Source organism: Podarcis liolepis, assembly GCF_965112155.1.
Source record: "Podarcis liolepis genome assembly, chromosome: Z".
NCBI classification, from domain to species: domain Eukaryota; kingdom Metazoa; phylum Chordata; class Lepidosauria; order Squamata; family Lacertidae; genus Podarcis; species Podarcis liolepis.
Genome location: NC_139570.1, coordinates 1941006 through 1963662, shown reverse-complemented (window position 1 = coordinate 1963662; position 22657 = coordinate 1941006). Strand labels below are relative to the sequence as shown.

The window sequence follows — 22657 nt, the reverse complement described above, 5'->3', positions numbered from 1 at the left end:
CTGAACTCCCCTGAGTGGAATCTCATGATTCATGCACCTGTCGCCATGCAACACCTGTGCAGATCAGCAAAATGGAGGCTGTGCTGGTGCAATTGGGAGGCGGGGGCGGGGCGCAGGGAGTTGTGCCAGCACAGCTCATTATGGGAAAGGCAACCTGCTCAGCAAACAGCAAAAGCCACGTTTGCGAAGTCATACAGTTGCATCTACCCTCCAAGAGCAAGGGCAGATCAGGGTGCGGGAATCGTGAGAGAAGGTGTCTCACAAGTGCCTCTAAAAGTAGCATTTTCCCTCCCACGGAAGCTAGGGCAGGGTAGTGGGAGGTAAGAGCCCCAGACGACTTACCTGTAGGGATAAATGTTGGCTGTTGCAATTGCATGTTTGCGAGGGCCTGTTGGTAATGGAAAACACTTGGGTTAAAGACTGTGGTGGCACCATTGTTTTTTTCAAGCGCTGGCCTCTTTGGTAAAGGTTGAAGAGCACCAGGTGGCAACGCCTGCAGAAGGAAATGGAGGGAACCAAATGTGGTGGGTCAAAGAAGGGAAATTGGGGGAAGGAGGGAAAAGAGAAGAGAACAAATTTTAGACAAAGCAATGATCAAACAAGACATGCTGTGCACTCTGCAAATCACCTGCAACTGTGTTGGATCAAAAAACCAAGGTGGGGGAATAGGTCAAGCAGACTCCAATGAGATAATCGTCAACTTCATCATCATCATCACCACAACTTCACAGAATATGCAGTTAGTGCAGATGGGGAAAGTGAAATTGTGCCAGTGAATTAAAAACAAAACAAAACAGTGGGGGGAGTGAGTGCTCTGAAGGACACATCTACATCTCAAACTCAAAGCAGGTTGCAGAAGAAGCTTTGCTGCTGCAGCTCAGGTCAAGAACCAACAAAAGAAATTATCGGCAACTTTCACTACCCCCAATAATTTGGCACTGGGTATGCCTGACAGCTAAGCAAGTTTGAAATTGGTTTATACCCAAAGTAGGACTGTGCCCAAAAGGACACAGGGGAGTAGGGGTAAATCAGGAATAATTTTATATTATTCAGAGGAAGACTCAGAAGGCAGTTGCAGGCAACAAGCATAGGGGAAAAAACCCAAAACAAAATTACCAACTAAGAAAGGAAGGCAGGAAGGTAGGAAGGCAAAACAGCTATTAAAAAAACAACAAAGAAGATTAGCATAAGCATCATGTAAACTGAAATGCTAGCTGTGCTAGGGTTAGCTAAAGTTTACATGTATAAGCATCAGTCCTGTTCCCTGTGCCTATTTTGGGTTCCTGACATGATGTGCTAACTGTGCGTACATTTGAATACATGGATCAAAAAGAATAGGGAAAACTGTTTCTCATCCTATCTGGCATGAATATAGGGAAATTATTTCCCACCCGTCAGGTGACTTCACATCTGATATAGCTCTGAAGTGACCCCACAACTGTTATTTCTACAACACCATTCATACAAGGACTCAAATATCCTCAACATGAGGATAAGAGGATAAAAAGAATTCTGGTCTGGATAAATTTTAGGGAGGAATTTGGGGAGGAGCGCCACTAAGCTGGAGTGTGTAGGGGGTTTAGCTGTTTTCATGATGTTAAGCAAATTTTGCATATGCAAAATGCATAATAGATTGCTGCCTTCCCTGAGCTCTTGAGAAATGCTAGGCTTACATTTTCAGTAAGGAAACAAACATTACAGATTAAACTCTTATTTCAGCTGCCCAGGGCTTCTGGAACTGCAGAGAAACTAGGAAATGTTTGCAAGGGCAAAGCAGCAAAACTGCTAGAATCGCCTACCACTTTTATTGGGCAGAATGAGGGATAGGCTGGTGGGGTGGGGCAGTTGTTGCACCAATGGGTGTGTACAAAACACCAGGCCTAATCCCACTTAAACTCCTTGGTTCAACAGTGTTGTGAATTGAGGTTGCCAGACCCTATTGCTAACTGGATCCCTTGGTTTTCTGTTGTTGTCATGTATATGTGCATTTGTGTGTGATTTCAGTGGACCATGAGATATGATTAATTTCACCCAAAGGCAGATTGTTTTGTCCCCACCCCTCTGTTAACAGGTCACCTCTTTCTTACAAGCAAATTGTCTCTTTTAGACCTGCCACATCAAGGTGCTTCCAAGTCAGTCAAACCTGTTTCACCATCAGATTCAAAGGTTGCAGGGCGAAGGGGGGGGTGCTTTCAAACTACTGTGTGGTATATTGCTCTGCCTGTTGCTCATCCCCAAAGAACATGCCTCAACAATGGGGAGACATTGGGGAAAGGTTCAAGGAAGTGCCAACTTTTCTTAACCATTAACTACTTTTGCACAGTTAACTCCTTACTCACCCAACCTCACTCAAGATTTCAATTAAATCCCCTACAGTCTTCTGGGCTTGTGGGAAAAATACTGAGCCAAATTCTCGAGGGGGGGGGGCTCTCTTTCTAAGTAGGGTACATGGTTTCCAGAGATGGCATGAGAGTCCATGTACCCATCACTCTCTGAGTTGCCTGGTGATGTGGAACTCATGACCCTCCAAATGTTACTTGACCACAAGCTCCCATGATGCCTTGACTATTGACAATGTTGGGTTGGGATTATGGGAGTAGGGGGTCCAATGCCATCCAAAGGACCACAGGTCCCACATCACTGCAACAGAACCACACTGTGCATTCCTGATTTGGAAAGGCTCAGCACAAAAACACTATGAGAACCTGTAGCATCAGGTACAGGTACCTAGAATTTCCTTTCCCTTGTTGGTCTGTCTATATTTTACAGGCAAGCTCTGAATGCCCTTTGGATGAAAAGGGCGGGCAAACACAGGCATAAGGGAAGACTATAAGAAGAGCCTGCTGGATGAGGCCCATGGCCCACCTAGTCCCGCATCCTGTTCTCACAGGGGCCAACCAGCAGGGTCTGAGCACAAGAGCACTTTGCCCTCCAGTGGTTTCCAGCAACTGGCATTCAGATGCAGTACTGCCTCTGGCTATTGATCATGGCTATTGTGGCTGGTAGCCAGTGATAATTGTATCCTCCTCTGCAATGTGCCTAATCCTCTTTTAAAGCCATCCAGGCTGGTGGCTTTCACTGCCTCCTGTGGAAGCAATTGCCACAGTTTAACTATGCTCTGCACAAAGAAGAAATTTATTTTATCTGTCCTGAATCTTCCTGCTTGGCAGGGGGTTGGCCTCGATGGCCCTTGTGGTCTCTTCCAACTCTATGATTCCATCATTTGGCTTCATTGGACGTCCACCAGTTCCAGTCTTATGAGAAAGGGAGACAAACTTTCTCCTTGCCACACATAATATTAGTACCTTCTATCATGCCACCTCTCACTCACCGTTTTCACTGAACTAAAAAGTCCTGAACACTGCAAGCTTTCTTCAGGGTGTGGGTGTCACTCTATCCCTTTGGTCATTTTGCATGGCCATTCTCGAACTTTTTTCTATGCTACAATATCCTTTTCAGAATGAGGCAACTATGCAGAGAATTCCAAATGTGGACTCTCTCCCTCCCAGGGTAGCACATCCTGTTTCGGTGGTGGAAGTGGTAGGGCAAGTGGAACACCACCTCTTGCACTTCTGTTGCCTGAGGTAAGTGCTTCACCCTGACTCATTGGTGGGCTGACTCTGCCCTTACCCCCCCCCCACTCCTAACACTGGTACCTTTAAGTCTAGGCACAGAGTGCAAAACAAAAGGGGGAATAACTGTCTAGAATATATCATGAATGGAAATGCAGGAGTGCAAATGGCAAACTTGACAGTTTCAGAAACAGGTTTCACTTCAGTTTTGAAAGACCATGGAGACTGCACATCAGAGGGACCTTATGCTCTGTCCCACAGCTCTCAGTACAGCACTGGCCCAGTTTGGGTTAGGCAAGCATGGGCTGGTTTATTGGGTTCTTAAATAAGCATCCGACCCCATGAAAAACCACAGCCTCATAGATTTACTATATTGCAACCTCCACTGTCATAGGTGAGGTGTAGCATGGAGATAAGGGGAGGCCTGGAGAATGAATTTGGCCTTGTGATTGGAGCACTTTTACATCAGGTTTTGCACGGGCTTGCGTGTGTGCATCTGAAAACAGGGCCTTCAGCAGCCAAGCTCCAAGCAGCACTTTAATTCTTGAACCACAAGGCAGAGCTCTGAAGCTTGAGGGCGTCACCTAGGCTGTGTTACCAGCCCCAGAGCAGTCCATCAACTGACACAAAAGTATCAGTCCCAGCCCCCAGGCCCTATAAAGGCCAAGCCTCAGAGCTTAAGCCAGTGTTTCCCAACCGGTGTTCCGCGGCACACGAGTGTGCCGTGAGACATCGGCTGGTGTGCCGCGAGATGCCTGGAGGGAGGCGGGCGAGTCGGGCGGCGAGAGGCGGGGCGGCGGCGGCGGCGAGGAGAGGCCGCGCCTCCTGCTGCTGCCTGGCGCTCCTCCTCGCAGCCGGCAGCGCTGCCTGGGCGCCTCCGCGCGACTCTGCCTCGCTGGGTTTGGTCTCCCAGCAGAGACGGGTCACACGCGCACCTCCCTCCCTCCCTCAGCCTGCGCGGAGGGAGAGCCAGAGAGAGGCATCGCTCCTGCGTGGCGGGAGAGGGAGCAGCCGGAGCGATGCCCCAAACGAGCTGAATTCCGAGCGAGGGACTGAGGGGGGAGGGAAAAAACTTTCACTTTCGTGCGTCCCTCCCGGCGTGACGCTGCGCGCTGACGTCACGGGGCGGGGCTTTAATGGTGGTGTGCCGCGAGATTTTTTTTCAGTAAACAGGTGTGCCGTTGCCCAAAAAAGTTTGGGAAACACTGGCTTAAGCCTCTTAATCTCAGGGTTGTGGGATTGAGTCCCATAGTGGGCGAAAGATTCCTGCACTACAGTGTTGGACTAGATGACCCTCATGATCCCTTCCAGCTCCCTGATTCTTTGAAATATTGTAAGAAACGTAACCTTAGGTTCAGCTTCCCCTCCAATAGAGGGAGAAAATTGGGTGCAGGGGGAAAACATCTACGTTTGCCAGATTTAAGCATATTTATATTACAGGCAATTTTAACATTAACAAAACCCATGAATCAGGGCTGCCTTTTTAATCCATTAATCCACTTCTAAATACATATATCTAGCAGGTTATCTAGTCAAAGGCAGCAGCACATACTAAAGTCTCTAGCTGCCTTTGTTCTAAAAGAGGTCAGCAGACTTAACCAGGAAGCTGCCAGGCTAGACACAGAACAAAATGTGCACTTTGACTCCGATTTTGCTCTGAATAGGTTTCCTGCAGAAGACTCTGGCAGCATGAAAAGAATGCAATAGCAGAAGGGACCTGCTAGCCTGCTAGAAAGTACAGTCATTCCCCTGACTGGGTTCTGTGGTTGATAGCTGTGGGAAAAGGGGGAAATCAAAAGCTCAGCAGCAGGATGCACACTCCGAATGCAGAAAGTGACCCAGGGGAGGCTGGGATGAGCTTTTGAATGATTAGACATTCAGCCCAAGTTCAGAGCAGAATTTAGGGGAGAAACTGCCTCCCCTGTTTTGCATCTGGGGCATTTGCATTTTCAGAGGTAACTTTCCCAAGCTTGTTACTCTGAGTGGCTGGCAGCTGGCTTCTCCCCACCCAAACCAAATGTGTCATTCTGGTGGTGGGCACCAGTCAACAGGAGCAAGGGAAGTCTGACAAGTCCCCACCCCCCATGGAAGTTGCACCACCAGTTTTGCAACCTGGCAGTGGGACTATGAAACTGTGGTTGGAAGTGGGGCAGCCCTAGACTCAGGTTCAGTCCTGGGTAAACCCACCCACCCCATGAATGGTGTTCGGTATCATCTTGGTAAGGGCTTCTTCTGAAATTCCAAAGTGCCTACTGTAGAGCAGAGCTGATAATACAAAACTGATCAGATTCAAAAGCCAGGAACTAGACCCCTCTCTGCTGTCTGAATTGTGTCTTTTGTCAACAGCAAGGCTAGGTTTGGACACAAACAATTCCTAATGAAGGTTTGCTGCTCAAACCTGCCACCAAATCATGCCAAGCAAGCCAGAGAACTCCCAAGCATTCCGAGTTGTGTCTGTGCATTGGCATGTGAGCAGCAATTAGGGTGGCAATGTGCCCACCGAAGTGTGGGCCTTGGCTGGGCCCTCGGCTCCCTGCCACTGAAACTCCTTGAAGGCTTCCCCTGAGACATTTCAGACCAAAGGTGTGAAACAGAACCTTCTGTGTTCCGTGCTATAAAAATGCGGCAGCTGTCGCTGTTTGAAAACAGACTGATTGAAAAACACTGTGATAATTGCATTGCTCCATAACCACATCTGGTCTTTTTGGAGGAGGAGGGTGGTGAAAGGCACCTTCTGTCACCGAAAAATGGTTTTCAATTAAGCCAGAGGTTGCAAAGTTTCCTTTGGTGGGACAGTGGAGTGAATGGGACATTATTTCCTGTCTGATGGGCACTCTCCTTAGGTAACACACAATATACAACAGATATGAGAAAGACAGAGAAAGACACACAGAGAGAAAGAGAGATGTATTCCATGAAGTCTAAAGATGGTGACATGCAAAGCGAGAAGGTGAGAGGTCCAAGTACCGGGTCAAAGGTTGCCTCGAGGGGTCGCTTCAGTGATCGGACAGCTGGCTGAGTCTTAATTAGCAGGCAGCGAGCACATGATGGTAATGAGCCAAGGAAGGGGATCGGGGTTCAAGCACAACAACAGAAAAAACAGCAAGCAGAAATGCATCAAAAAAGAGAGCGGACATTGTGGAGCAAGTGGGGAAAACAAAACAAAATAAAATGAGTGAATTATACAATATATTAAAAAAACAGATGACACATGCACAGTGGAGAGCCCTGTGACAACTGAAGTAACACATCAAGGTTTGCTTTGCCTATGCTGCAGGGTAGATGCAGAAACACCTGGAACCTGAGAGAACTTTATGGGGGTCCCATTTTCCATCAAGTACTGAGAACTGGTTACAAATTCCCAAATAATTAAGATAATTATTATATAATTAAGATAATTATTATTATAATACATTGTTAAATTGTTTGCATTTTGGGTGCTGAAAAGTTTGCTGCAAAAGTTTTTTTGTTTTGTTTTTTCTTTTTTTAAAAAACTTTTTAAAAAAAGTTGTATTTTTTCATGCGTTCCTCATGCTCTCCCCTTTTTCCATTTTGCCTGTCAATGTGCCACAAACGGCTAAGCACGGGCATGTGTGGGCAAGATTGGCAGCTTCTTGGGGTTTGTTTTGGGGTATTTTTTGGTAGCCTAGCAACTTCTGTTCTCTGACTGGTAGGGCTGCCCCCAAACTCAAGAGGTACAAGGCAAACATGGAGCCTTGAAAGGAAGGCAATGAATGTCAGGAGTGCTCTGGTGGTGTTTCCTGCTTGGCAGGGGGTTGGACTCGATGGCCCTTGTGGTCTCTTCCAACTCTATGATTCTGTGATTCTATGAATAATGCAAAGCTATTTGGGTGGCAAGACCCTGCCAACTTAAGAGATCGACAAACAGTTTAAACAGGCTCATTAAGGGCACACTGGAAAGGCAAGTTGGATGTTTGCACCGGGAAGGGACGGCATGAATTGAAGATGCAGCTGGGACCAGCAGGGTCACAGTTAAGAAGTCAGGAATTAGGTCTGACCAAGAAAGAGTGCCATGAGCTGATGGCTCCAAAGACTCATTCTGAGTAAGAGTGCTTAGACTCAAGTGCCGGTCTTTAAGCAGCAATCTTTCTCAAGACAAGAAGAGCCACAGTGACAGGCTCTTTCTCCCACAACTTAATGATAAACAGGGCAGTGGAGAAACGAGCATTACAGCAGGCATTGACACACAGGAACATACAAAGGGTCCTCTTGAGCCATCAAGTCAAGCCTACCCCAGCCTGTTCCCTCCAACTGTTTCAGAATCCAACTCTCACCAGTCCCAGCTAGCAGCAGCAGTGTTTCCATCACCCATCAGGACTGTAGGGCTGTGCTGAGTGGCGCTGATGGGAACTGCAGCACCAAGTTGGGGAAGGCTGCTCTAGGCTGATGTTGGGTCGTATCCAACTGAATTATGCTCGTGGTGGACTCATTACAATAAATGGACCCAAGTTAGCCATGTCCATTCATTCCAGTGGGTCTTCTTGGAACAGGACTAGCATTGGACAGAACCCACTGTGTTTCCAACACTGGCCCATCAGCTCTCCCTGTGAAGCTGGGCAGGGCATGATGGCAACAGGCCTTTGCCATGGCTTGTCCAAAGCAACTGGTCGTTTGGATGTGGCAGATCCATGCAATCCTCATGAGTAACAACCACCAAGCGAACTCTCCTGATTGTCATGGATTTGTCAAATCATCTTTCAAAGCTACAGAAACCAGTGGTTGCCACCACACTCCATGGCAGTAAATGCCATGGCTTAACATGCTGAGTGTGAAGAAGCTCTTCCTTTCATCTGCTCTAGCTCTTCTCCAAGTCTGTTTCACAGGGAGATCCCAAATTGTAGCACAGCCATCTCCCATGCCCCCTGCCCCTCCTAAGCTGTGGATGCCCTTCCCACTGAGGTGCACCTGCACCACCACTGCAGATTTCGCTGGGTGCTGAAGACACACCTCTTTAACCCCTGACTCTTTAACTCCTGAGGAGCATATTTTTAGGATCCAGATTATTCATGTGGTTTTAATGTGTGTTAAACTGTTTTTAATGGGCATAGATAAATAACAACAATAAATTATTCAGCCTTCCCCTTCCTTCCCCTGAACTCAAACACTCACACACCATTTTACAAAGCCTTTTTTGCCTCTCCTTACCACAGAGGATGAGAACCTGTGTTGGATTCCAGTTCCCACCAGCCCCAACAAGCACGGCCAACAGGGATGGGTGATGGGAGCTGCAGTCCAACAACTGACTGGCAGGATGGCTCATGATGGATAGCTCAGTCAGTTGAGCATGAGATTCTTAATCTGGGGGTTGTGGATTCAAACCCCACATTGGGCAAAAGATTCTTGCATTGCAGGGGTTGGACTAGAAGACCCTTGTGATCCCTTCAACTCTATAATTCTATGAACCTGTCAAGGGTGACAGGTTTTCCTGGATTTTTCCAGGCAACATGGATTCTGTTCAGGGGGGATGCCTGCTTTATTTACTTTCCAGCAACAACATCTAATGAGCACTGTGCTTTGCATGCAAAATACAGCTATTTAGGGTTTACTGTAAGGTTTCCTTGCTGGGCACATAAGCATGTTTGCCCACCCCACACGCCTTTGGAAGCACAACCTTATGTAGGGAGTTCCACAGGTTTGGGCCCACTACCCTGAGTGTGAAGCTGCTATCAGTTATAAGCTGTGTAGCTGAGCCACAGCCGGGGGGGGGGGTGTCAGGGAGACAGGATAATGCCATGTGCAATGCTCTTGGGTTCTTCAAACTCTTTTTCTAAGCCTGAATGTGAAGCAAAGAAATAAAATGGGGACATTTTCTACATTGGCAGTGGACGGTGGATTTTGTGACATTTGAAGCCCTTTCAATTCTAGGGGATTGAAAGGGCTGGTGCATAATTTTAAAAGCCCCAGGATATACGGGACCCCCATGTACAGGGAACGTGAAGTGGGTTGACACAAACAGGACTGGACTGTGTATGCTGAGATGTGATGGGACACTCTGATGCTATTACAAAAGGTGGGGGAGGCTCCCCTTGCCCCTCCTTCTCTCCTTGTGGGCCAAACACACAACATTTTGCAAAGGCCTTGTTGGGCGACGGCCCCCTTACCATTCCGGCTGCAGCGGTTTGATTCACCTGGTGTTGAGCTGCCTTGATTTTGGCTTGCAGGTGTGCAGGGGGATGAAAGTACTTGCATTTCTCCCGGGAGCATCGCCCTTTGATGTAATCCATGCACACCGTCACGGTGTTCTCATTTGTGTCTATCATGGCAATATCTATCGGGTGAGCATAACGGCAGTCATTCTCGCCGCGTGTGCAGTTGCCACGCTGAAACTCCCGGCAAACCTTAAAAGAAAGCCACATTATTTGAACCAGGAAAAACACACGAAAACACCCAGGAAAAACCACTTCTCCATTTTCCTCCTAATGTGAACACAAAGGGCTAAGAAAAGCACAGCCGCGGGGTGGGGACAAATCTCAGCTGCCCCTCAACTACAGTGGTACCTCGGGTTAAGTACTTAATTCATTCTGGAGGTCTGTTCTTAACCTGAAGCACCACTTTAGCTAATGGGCCTCCTGTTGCTGCTGTGCCGCCAGAGAACGATTTCTGTTCTCATCCTGAAGCAAAGTTCTTAACCTGAAGCACTATTTCTGGGTTAGCGGAGTCTGTAACCTGAAGTACCATTGTAAGTGTCATGTTTCGTCTCATTGCATCTCCATCCCGTTTATTTAAAGCGGGGTTGTGGAAACTTTTTGGCTCTACGGGGCAGATCCTTATCAGGGTATCACAGGCCAAATCACAGACAGTGTCACCCACCTGGCAATCAGTGCAAGGTGCTTTAAAGTTCTGAAGCTGGGACATCAAAGCACCATGCAAGGCACTGCAAAAAGCAATGCACTGAGGAAGAGGTTTGCGGCACAATCCCCAGCTGATGAGCAGGGGTTAAGTCCTGCTCTGCTTGGCTGTGAGACCCTGTTCTCTGCTGGGAGCTTCTGCATGCTTTACAGATTTTCTGCCACTGAGTGACAGCTCTTCCCAGCCAACAGAAGCAAGATCACACCTATATTACTGAAGAAGTGCAGCCGCTATATTAATAGGGGCTCCTGGTTCACTTCCATTTTCTACTGGACTGTTAGCTACTGAAACTGTTAGCTACCCTCCAGAGGAGGGCAACCAAAATGGTCAAAGGCCTGGAAACGATGCCTTATGAGGAACGGCTAAGGGAGCTGGGCATGCTTAGCCTGGAGAAGAGGAGGTTAAGGGGTGATATGATAGCCATGTTCAAATATAGAAAAGGATGTCACATTGAGGAGGGAGAAAGGTTGTTTTCTGCTGCTCCAGAGAAGCGGACACGGAGCAATGGATCCAAACTACAAGAAAGAAGATTCCACCTAAACATTAGGAAGAACTTCCTGACAGTAAGAGCTGTTTGACAGTGGAATTTGCTGCCAAGGAGTGTGGTGGAGTCTCCTACTTTGGAGGTCTTTAAGCAGAGGCTTGACAACCATATGTCAGGAGTGCTCTGATGGTGTTTCCTGCTTGGCAGGGGGTTGGACTCGATGGCCCTTGTGGTCTCTTCCAACTCTATGATTATATGAAATGGTAGGGCAGTTCTTTTCTAGGGGATAGAAGGTTGCATCGATTTCAGAATTCTGTGCCAGCCTGTAGAGACCTGAGATGGTGAGCAAGGAGGGCTGGAAAAAATAAAACCAGCTGGAATCTCCCACCCATGTAAACAAGGTTTGCTGATCCAAGATGACAGCACTGAATAAGCAACCTCTTACTCCAGGATTTCCTTGGTTTTGCAAACAAGTCCTGGGGATTTGGGTCAGGTAGAGGGAGTTCCACTTTATTAGCAACACTCCTGAATGCCCTTCTGTCTGAGCCCCAGTGACCCTCGACTCTGCTTTTCACAACAAAACTCTCAAACCCAGACTAGATGACAGAAGCTGGGAAGCAATTTTAAGCAAACAGTGATCTTCAACTTATGAAAAAGGGATGATGTGTACTCCAGTGCCAATTAAGAAAAAGGCTTTAAGAGCTTCCTTGTCTTTGGATTAAGAGGTCAAAGAAGATACATGTTACACTGTTCTCAAGGAACTGGTATAGCTAAGACTTCAAAAAATGGGGAATTAGTTCCGAGCCATAATGAAGAAAGGGTTTCAGAATCCGGACCCCTCTCCTCTCTCACAGCAGAACTTCCATAGGGCAAGCACATTTGGGCAAAAGGTGCCCAGTTAAATTTGGTTAAGAACTGCCTTCCTCATCTAAGCAAAGCAACCATCGCCATTTGGTACAGGGTGCAAGATACCTCCAGTTTGTCTGTCCTCATCATTTTCTGCCCAGTGGAGCTCCCTGCCACAGAAACAGCTGGGTTCCCAGACACCAGGACAGGTGTATTTGGCAACAGCTCTGCAGGAACCAAGCCCATTCCAGGAGAGACATGACTTAGGTAGGGACTGAATGCCATGGTGGGGCTAGTTGCAAGTGAAGGAGTCACAGGAAAAGTTGTCTGCCAAGAAAGAGGAGAAAGCAATGGTCATGGAGTTAGCAGGGTCTAAGAATGCACTGGTCCTGTGTCCAACCCCCTGTACCCCCAGCTCTGGAAATGTTCGATTCAGTTGCACTGGCTAAGAGGAGGACTCTTGTTCTCAGTCTATTAATCCTCTTGGTTTGCTTCTGATCTTCTCCTCCCGCTTTCATTGATTCAGATGTGCATGGAGCATTTCAAGCACAAGAAGCATCTTCATCGGTATGGACAAGGAACAGCCAATGATCGTTAAGTGCTTAATAGCACAATTAAGGAGGTACCTTGGGCAATTAACACAGTCCCCCTACCCTGCACCTTGCAATTAAGCATTCACCGGTGGGAGTTAAGGGATCAAGCCAATTCTGGACATGAGACGCATGGCAGATAAGCTGGCAAGAAGCTCCCCTGGCATAGACAAAAGGGCTGGTACCTTTTGGGTTTCTTAAAGCAACACATGTCTAGAATCAATACGTAACTTCAGTTTTACATTACACTTTTGGCTGCCCACTATTAGCCTTGCTTCCAGCCAGCCTAAGAAAAGCCGAACCTGAGCACAAGAGCACTATCCTCTCCTGCAATTTCTAGCAACTAGGATTCAGAAATGTACTGCCTTTGACAGTGGAGGAAGAGCATAATCATCCTGGCTATTAGCCACTGATAGCCTCTTCCTCCTCCTCCATGAATTTGTCTAATCCTCTTTTAAAGGCATCCCAGTTGGAGGCCATCACTGTCTCCTTGGGGAGAGAGTTCCATAGTTTAACTATGCAGTGTAAGAAGAGGCACTTTCTTTTTTCTGTCCTGAATCTTCCAACATTCACTTTTCATTGGATTGCTATGTATTCTAGTGTTACAAGAAAAATAATTCTTTCTCTATCCACTTTCTCAATGCCATGCATAATGTTATACACTTCCTTCATGTTACCTCTTATTCACAATTCCTCTAAACCAAAGGTTTTCAACCTTTTTGAGTCCACGGCTTCCTTGACGGACTACCTTCTTTCTGCAGCACCCCTGTGGGGCTCAGGAGCTCAGTAATGTCCCCCCTTGCCTGCAGAGCTGGCAGTCCCTCACCCCTTTTTGAACACCCTCCCTTGTGGAGTGTTCCCTCAGCTGCCTCTCCTTTCCACTCTCCTTGGAAGTCCTCTAGCAGCAGCCCCTGGTCACTGAACTGCACCTCCCAGAGGACCATTCGCCTGGGGAGCTTGTAGCCAGGGCTGCTGCAACAAACAGCTGGGCAAGCCTTTGGGAGGCAGAGATGAGAGAGGGCATCAGAGGAGGGAGGGAAGAGAGACAGAGGCCAGGGTTGTCCTGACTCCTGACCATCATTCAAGACACCCCAACATGTCACGGGACCCTGCTTGAAAACCACTGCTCTAAACCAGTGTTTCCCAACCTTTTTTGGGCAAAGGCACACTTGTTTCATGAAAAAAATCTCGAGGCACACCACCATGCCAGATGGGGAAAGGTCACTTTTTACTTATGTAAAAAAAAAAAAAAAAAAAATAGTAACAGCATAGAAGGTAATGGTTATCTCTTTGATGTCTGATGGGAGGGCATTCCACAGGGCGGGCGCCACTACCGAGAAGGCCCTCTGCCTGGTTCCCTGTAACCTCACTTTTCACAGTGAGGGAATTGCCAGAAGGCCCTTGGCACTGGACCTCAGTGTCTGGGCTGAACGATGGTGGCGGAGACGCTCCTTCAGGTATACTGGACCGAAACCACTTAGGGCTTTAAAGGTCAGCACCAACACTTTGAATTGTGCTCGGAAAGGTACTGGGAGCCAATGTAGGTCTTTCAAGACTGTCGTTACGTGGTCTCGGCGGCAGGTAGCAGCGCTCACAGCTTACGGACTGCACCGTGTAACAGGTGTCTGGCCCAGCAGCCTAAGGCGGACAAGCCACTGAAACAGGCATTCAGAATCCATTCATTTCATAAAACCTGCAGGGCTCAATCTCTGTGTTTGTGTATGTGTGTGTTTCTGTTTTGCCCAAGGGTCTGGGGGTGGGAGAGAGCTCTTTAGCATGATGCTTTTAAAACAATTAAATTATCAACAAACAAACCTGATGATACGAATAGCAACGTCAGGTGCTACCGGGGGGGGGGGGGAGAGAAGGGGGCCTACTCGGAAGTAAATACTGCGTCCAGGCGCAATTAGCGCTGATTTAAGGTGCACCAAGACTGCCTAAAAACCTCACCAAAGATATGCAACAAAGCGCTTCGTTGCAGAGGGGAAGAGTTTGTGCACCGTGGAGGCTGGAGGGCTTCTATTCTACATGCGGGGGTTGGGGGGGGCGAGGAAAATGTGCTCCGTGGGGGGGCGGAGAAGGCAAGAAAAGGAGCTGAGCTCTAACTATAGGCTCCCACGCTTGAGCAGGCCCGACTCGGTGGGGCGGACCACCCTCTCTCCTGGAGGAGGAGGAGGAAGAGGAGGAGGAGATTCCCATCCACGGCGTGGCCTCCCGCGCTCCTGAACGGGAAATCTCTGCAGCCCAAGACTCTCCGCGAGGCAGCTCCTCCCTTCCTGCCTTGAGCCGCCGCCAGCCGCGCCCCCCTCCCCAGTTATCTGCTGCCTGCCAAGCCCCGCCCCTCTTCATTGTCCTCCCCTTCTGTTTATTCCCCTTCCTCCATCCCTCGCTTTTTCCCCTCTCTTTCCTTTTTTAAAAAAAATATTTTCTCTTCCCCTTCTTTTTTTCCACCCTTTCTTTTTTCTCTTTCTCCCCCCCCCTCCCCGCCCTCCTGGGTTAAAGGATTTGAGCAATGGGTCTGGAGGTGGAGCTCGTCGGAGGATTAGCCCGACTCGCCCGCCTCCCTCCCACGGCATACTAGGCAACGTCCGGCGGCACACTAGTGTGCCGCGGAACACCGGTTGGGAAACACTGCTCTAAACTAACGTCCTCCCCCATGCTGTAATCTTTCCTGATAGGGAAATTGCCCCATCAACTTTTCCTTTCTACAATATCAGCATATACCCCTCAGGCAGACTGTCCCTGAGGGGATGCAGCCCCTGCCTCCCAGAGAGAAGTAAGGTTCTTCACCCCTGTTTTTAGATGTGATGATGATGATTCCGCCCTTCATCCATAGATCTCAGGGTGGTTCACAACATAAAAATACAATATAAGAAGTACACAATAAAATAAAAACCAAAACAATCCAATAATTCCTTCTAGCGAATCCCACCGTTAGCCACCAATAAAGTAGTGGACCTAGCCTGCTAACTGCCCCCACCTCATGGTATGCCAATTAAATGAATGTTTATAATTTACCACAGGCTATCTTGTGGGGATCTTGTGCGAGGGAAAACTTAAGTGATTTAGAGCCTTAGGCAGGAGCTGAACAAACAAAAAAAGTTTTATTAACAGAAATAAGAAGTTTGTGAAACAAAGTTGGGTCAGGAGATGCGTTCTTTCAGATAGAAGTTAACTTATCACTTAAACTGAATACAATGGTGTCACAGGCTTAAACAGCAGTATAGGCACAGCCTTTCTTAAACTTGTTACTTAGAAATCAGCTGTTACACTTCAATTTCTGTTACTTCTCTCTGGGTCCTTTTGCTTAATCATGGCAGGTTAATACTTTTAACACAGCACAGCTTCCTTTATCATTTATTCATTTGTTTCATGAGCGAGGGGTGCTTTTTGCCAGTTCCCCTCTCCTAGCAACTCCCCTCCTGAGGTGTTCCAGTTAGTGTAACAGACCCAGGGGATCCCCTCACCCAGGGCCAGATTTAGGTTTGATGAGACCCTAAGCTACTGGAGGTAATGGGGCCATTTATACGTCCAGCTGTCCTTTGTCAACAACTAATTGTCACTGTTTTTTGTATTGAATATATGCTATAAGGTAATTTGTGGACCTAATTTACACATAGCAAATAGGAGCCTACACAACACAAAACATTGTTGCTGTATGTAGGTTTTATTTTATTTGTTTTTTATCTTATATTTTGGAAATGTACATCCAGTGTTTTTTTCCTTTAATTTTTTCGGGGCCCCCAAGAGAGTGGGGCCCTAAGCTATAGCTTGTTTAGCTTATAGGTAAATCTGGCACTGCCCTCACCCCTTCTTTCTGGTTTGGGGGTCTTCTTTACCTAGAGGTACCCTCTGTTCCTGTCAGGCATGAGCCCCAGGGAGTCCCTGTTCCCCCAGCTCCTGCCTCAGACTCAGCCCTCCACTTTAACTCCTGTCTGAATCCTCTCCCAAGAGGCTCCACACGGCCTCTTCCCTCTAGCTACAGGTATTCTCCTCACAGCCAGTTCTCCCTCAGACAAACCCTCTCCTGGTCCCTGCCCACCCCATCCCAAATCCAGCTCTAACTGACACTCTCCCTCAGAAACGGCACCTTTTGTTCTCCCGCCCAAAGTGCTGGCTCCGCCCACCTTTGACTGTCTGTCTTGACAGCCAATCAGAGGGAGGCTCATTTCAGGGGGATTGCAGCACCAGATGCTGGTCTGGTTCAGCTGTCCGTCACAACCCTCCTCCCCAGTACTCAGACCAGGGAAAGCCAACTGGACACCCTCCAGATATGGCTAGACTACAAACTGCAAAATACATTGAAGTTGAACTCCATAACTCCATGTTTTCTTAGCTGAGAATTTGAGTTGCTTAGGCATATAATTTTACTTTTTCTATAAAAAAAATAAATGCAGAACATCATAAACAGGAGTCTCAGTTCGGCTTAAAACTGGGGCCAGCTCAACTTGGGAAATACAAAGACATGTATAGTGCAGAATACTCTTTAAAAAGCCAGCACATCACTTGAAAATGACTATGGATTGGAAGTGGAGACAATATATGCACATTTTCCTGCTTATCTGTTTGCTTCGTAAGATGAAAAACCTTAATAAAAACTATTTTTTTTAAAAAAAAGCCAGCACATACATAATAGCCCCCCAAAAGATGAACACACTGCAGTCCAATTTACAATAAAGGCTGTAGAAAAAGAGGTATTTTACCAAGACCTGTCTGAAAATATTGAGGGATGGCTGGGGCAGCTCAGAAGGTTTATGAAGCCATAAGGGACATGCAAGATGGAAGGAGTGAAGGAGGTTGTTCAAGTTACCCGATTCTAAACCATTAAGGGCTTTAAAAGGTGAAAGTTAAACCATTCACCCCATATTTTACAATTCATGCCGAACAGGAGTCATCCCAAAACTAAATGGTACTTCTTACAAGAGTAACTTGAGTTTTATGCATTTATGGACTATAAGTGTCCTGTACAGATTGTAGCACCAAGGGTCATCTTCCTTAACCATTGCTATGTGTTGCATCAGTTAAGCGTAACATCAGAATGCTTAAATCAAGGGCAAGGATTGGCTGCAGACTAGGATGTAAAATCACTGTTGCAAAAATGGGTTTGCAAGGCAACTTACAATTGGCTGCAATTGTGCTCCCGGTAGCATGAACTGCATTTGCTGTGCAAACATGGCTGCGGCTGTCTTTTGCTGGATCAGGTTGTTGCGTCCATTGATTTCGAGTTGTGTTTTTAAGTGCGGCGGAGGATGAAGGTATTTGCAGTTTTCTCGAGTGCAGCGACCCTGGGGGGAAATGCGAAATGTTTTGCTGAGCTAGGCCAGTGCTTCCTTTAGCGCCCACAAAAGATCTCAGTAACAACCCGCCCAAAATCTACAACATATTCAAGATTCTTCCTGCTCAGTTTTGTTTGCACTGGCTCAATCCACACCATACATTTAAAGCATCTTTAACCGTCTTGGCTTCCTGCCCCAAAGAATCTCAGGAACTGTAGTTGGCCCTTTGTAGAACTGCAATTCCCAGTACCCTTAACTGACTGCAGCTCCCATGATTCCTGGGGAGGGGGGGAAGTCATATGCTTTAAATTTATGTTTGTATAATATAGATGTGACCCAAGTCTTATGCACTGAACATACATCCTTTTTAACTTGCCCACATTTCACTGGATGCCAGGAGTGGATGCCAGGAAACAGAGGAAAGATGCAAAGAGTTTATTTCCTTGAGGGAGTCTGGTGGTGGCTGATGTAGATGCCTTCCCCACCCCCCATTGTTGAGGTACTTTAAGCGGGGGACGGGGGGACAGGGACGACCCACTTTTGTGGTCCTGTCTTTCTCCCATTAGATGTGGCTGCCATTGTGGGCTCTGCACACTGACCCAGCAGCCATATTGTGCCTGGTGCCCACAAGCACGTTCTCAAAATTCCAAATGTGCTCAGTGGCCCAAACAGGTTGGCCACCCCTAGGTTACAGTGCCAGCAATTCCTTGCAGAGCTACTTTTCTCTTCATTGAGTTTTTACAAAAGGAAGTTTTGAAAAATGTGGTCTAACCTGCAGTTGGTGGACCATGTTTTCCAAAACTTCCTTTTGTAAAAACTCCCTGTGAAGAGAAAGTGATCATTCCACTCCCAGAACTGTGTCACCATATACACAAGCTCCTTTTCTACTGCATGTGGAGGCCATGGTCCTAGTTTTCTCTCTCCTTTTCTTATTCTGGATCTTGCAAAGGATCCACTTTTGCCCCACCCCATCAATCCCGCACCCCATCAATGGCACTAGGTCTGCCTTTCCAAAAACTACACCTCCTCTAAAGGCGGTCCAGGTCTTTTGATAGATCAGAATATTTATGAGGCTTTAGAGCAGGGGTCAGCAATCTTTTTCAGCTGTGGGCCTGTCCACCGACCCTCAGACCATGGGGGGACGACTATATTTTTTTTGGGGGGGGGATGAACAAATTCCTATGCCCAGCAAATAACCCAGAGATGCCTTTTAAATAACACATTCTACTCATGTAAAAACACGCTGATTCCCGGACCGTCCGCAGGCTGGACTGAGAAGGTGATTGGGCTGCCCACGGGCCTTAGGTTGCCTATCCCTGCTTTAGAGCAATGTATACAAATTCCTTCTAGCAGAAGCACAGACTGGACATGGAAGGCTCATGTCACCATGCCTTTTGACCAAATTTAGGATAAATCTGCTTAGATGTTTTTGCATTCATAGGAAGCTGGGAACAATGTGTGGGCGCGGTTAAGAAGTACACTTCTGGCTTCCCCAGACGTTTGATCCCTGAGCCAAGATTTCACTGAAATAGTCATCATTTTGATCAGCAACTCTACAGAGTGTCAGATAAGTATCTCTCTGAAAGCAGCCTTGATGATTACTATATCACCTGTCACTGATGTTGCAAACGACCATAGTGCTTACTCTGCATGCATTTAAGCTCAGAATGAATTGTCACAGGCTGTATCTTTCTTCTTTTTCTGCATTTTATTGCCACTAAACTCCCACTTTCCCATTTCTCTTCCCTTTGCAATCATGCATATAAAATTATGCCTGACATCTGAGGGTTGCACTACAAGCATTTGATGAAGCGAGCTGAGGAACGTTAAGAAGAGCCTGCTGGATCAGGCCCTGGGCCCATCTAGTCCAGCATCCTGTTCTCACAGCGGCCAGCCAGATGCCCCAATGGAGAATCGGCAAGCAGGACTTGAGCACAAGAGCACCTCTCCTCTCCTGCAGTTTCCAGCAACTGGTATTCAGAAGCCTCTGGCCATGAAGGAAGAGCACAGACATCATGTCTCATCGCCACTGATCGCATTCTCCTCCATGAATGCTCTTAAAGCAACCCAAATGGACAATACGCACATTTGTTTTCATGCAAAAATCTGAGGGTGCGGTGGGCTCTGGTGTCAACATTTGCTTGAAGTTCCTAATAAATTCAGAGCAGATACTGTGAGAAAAGCCTCCACCTTCTCCTGCCATTACTATGCAACCCAAAGTTCGTCTCTTGACATTCTCTCCTGCTTTACCGCCAATGGTAATAATGATATTCTACATCTTTGGAGAATTCAGTGGTGGAATATCTATTTTTCATGCAGGGAGGGGGGGGACCCAGGTTTAATCCCCAGTAACCCATTAAAAATTAAAAAAAAAGAATCCTGGGTCAGCAAAGAAGCCAAAGGCCACCGTCTCCCTGTTGCTTCGACCATGGAGAGCTGCCACCACTTGCAGCAGACCCAGAACTAGGCTGGATGGACATGCTCCTCCGAAGGCTGCATCAGCTTAACGTTTGGCATGCACAAGGCGTACAGTTCTAAGGAAATGAGCTGAGCTGGCCAGTGTGTGTTTCTGAAAGGACTCTTCTTACATTCTGATCATATTTGTGGCACACGTCAATTTTAAACTCAACAGCTTGGAAGAACATTGCATTCCTAGGAACTAATGTGACCAAATTACCCCACAAGCTCTTCCCCTCTGATCAGTTTTCCTTTCTCATAAATATCACTGTTGGCATATATATGTTGCTGAGCAGAGAGCAGCAATCTATGTATGCGCAGAAGTGCTCTTGTTTTCATCACTTTGTATGCTGCTGGGTAATCATAGTGGGAGCTGAGCCCTAGTTCCCAATAAATCCTGGGTATGTACGACAGCACATACTTTGCAGATCCAATATAGATACCAGCTGGTATAAAAAATTCCGCTTAGAAGGCTGTGAACCTACAAAAACTTGGGAAGCTTGCTTTCTGCCAAGTCAGGCCATTGGCCCATCTTGCTCAACACTGACTGGTAGGATTTCATGCCAGGGAACACTCCCAGCCCTGCCTGGAGGTGCCTGGGATTGAATGTTAGATTTTCTGCATGCAAAACAGGTCCTCTAGCCGTATGTTGTAGCCCTTCGTAATTCCTACATCACAGGATATCCAGTTTTAAAGAAAGGTGGGAAGTTGGTCCACTCGGCTTAGTATTGTTTGCACCGGGGTGGGGAACCAGTAGCCCTACAGATATTGTGGGACTCCAGTTCCCATCAACCCCAGCCAATGGTCAAGGAAGAGGGGAACTGTAGTTTAGCTACTCCATCCCTGATACGCATGGACTGTCAGCAACTATCTTGAATTTTCAGACAGTTGGATCTTCTCCCAGGCCTCCCTGGAGATGCTGGGGGTGGAACCTGGGGCCACCTGCTCTACCACTGAGCTCCACCGCCCCTTTACAAATTTCATGGTGTTTGGGGATGATGGCATAAGCAACACATTTTGCAACTTGCATATGTTGTGAGTCATCAGAATCAGTATTATGTAGATCAGGGGAACCTGCGGCCTGCCCAGTGTTTTGGGATTCCATCTTTCATCAGTCCTAGCAGAAATGCCAATGGTCTGGGAATGGTGGGGTAGAAACACTGGGAAGGAGGAAGATTCCATGCATATGATGGCTCTGGGGAAAGGGATGGCTGGAGAAAGGCATAAAAAACCCCAGCCTAGGGTGGGGAAGGGGGGAGGTTGTGTTCTCTGGGAAATTGTTGCTGTTGTTGTTATTTATTACATCTGTATACTGCCCTGCATCTGAATATCTCAGGGTGGCCTAAATGTGTGCAGCATGTTTCACTGGCATGTGTCATTTGCAAAACGCTGTGATTCAGTTTGCACTACTTCTAGACACCCAACAATTCTCAAGAATAACGGAGAAGAGGAAAGTGCAGTTATCCTTCCTCTATCCGCTCCCCACCCACATGCCACACTTTCATTGCAAATCTCGTAATCCAATTCTACAACTTTCCTTGCCTGATTGAATCTCCCTCTCAAGGACATCTGAGGATGCAAGTGCCTCTGACCTTCCTCTGCCTACATTCGACGGGTGTGTGCGTGCGCAAAACGCTATGAAACAGAGGAGCCAGGCTGCCTGCTTGCTCGTTTGCTCTGTGCAGATGGGGAAGCAGAGAACATTCAGGCCCCAGAGAATAAATGCTGAGGTGCCACCTTCATGACTGCTGCTGCTGTTGCACACTACCCCATCTCATTCCCAGAGATTCCAGCCATGCTCTAAACCTAGGAATTTGAGTAGGCTCAGCTCTCAATATGCCTTTTGAGATAGAAGCAGTCCAGGGATAAATACACTGGGGGAGGGGATGTCCTGGACTCTGCAGCACAACCAAATATCACCACCATTTTTGCTTCTTCTGTTATACCACTATCAATGTGCTTTATTGGAAAACCGGTCTCTGCCCAAAGGTGCTTACAATCTAAAAATGAACACAGGGAGGCACAAGGAAGCAGGAGCACAAAATGTGGTCACACCAGTTATGCATACGTAAGCTTAGTCTCAAAATTTAGTGATGCAGTTCACCCAACCAAATAATGAAGGCGAAACTGAAGGTATATGGGTAAACTGCTCATAAACACACACATGTGTACACATAAAATATCGTATAAACTGCATTTGGGAAACTATTTAAAAGTATTTTTAGATGGTTTTAATTGTTTTGAATATTTTAAGTACAGTATGCCATTTTCCCGCTTTAATTTACTATGTTATTGTTTGCCCACTTTGGGAGGAAGAGGGATAGAAATCAAATACATAATATAAGAGGGAAACTGCTTGTGAAAATGTGCACACCAGGCAAAACTATACACAAAAATCTGAGAAATCAGAGCGGAGATGGTGGTGAATTTTCACAAGGACTTTAAAAACAAATGAACGCGGAAGCAATGCAAAGATTAGGAGACCCCAACTGAAGACTAGAGAAATGGGAAGCTGAAACTGACAGAACCTCGCAGAACTAGACGGTAGGCACAGCCCCAGGC

General features: G+C 47.1%; 1 protein-coding gene across 13 annotated transcripts in view; it reads right to left on the bottom strand.

Annotated features, from left to right (window-relative positions):
- Positions 1–22657, bottom strand: part of MBNL3 (muscleblind like splicing regulator 3) — a 113769-nt gene that overhangs the window by 9732 nt on the left and 81380 nt on the right. For 7 of the 13 annotated variants that reach the window (XR_014521738.1, XR_014521740.1, XM_083486531.1 and 4 more), the window contains 4 exons: positions 17483–17647; positions 11899–12099; positions 9695–9931; positions 343–493 (listed from right to left, as the gene is read on the bottom strand). Coding sequence is in view for 9 of the 13 variants with exons in the window: in XM_083486531.1 (XP_083342657.1) it covers positions 343–493; positions 9695–9931; positions 11899–12099; positions 17483–17647 (754 nt within the window). In the remaining 4 variants the exon portion in view is untranslated. Of the gene's footprint in view, positions 1–342; positions 494–6539; positions 6594–6626; positions 7309–7406; positions 9932–11898; positions 12100–17482; positions 17648–22657 lie in introns of those variants that run through there. The other 6 variants (XR_014521737.1, XM_083486530.1, XM_083486534.1 and 3 more) reach the window with 2 other exon arrangements.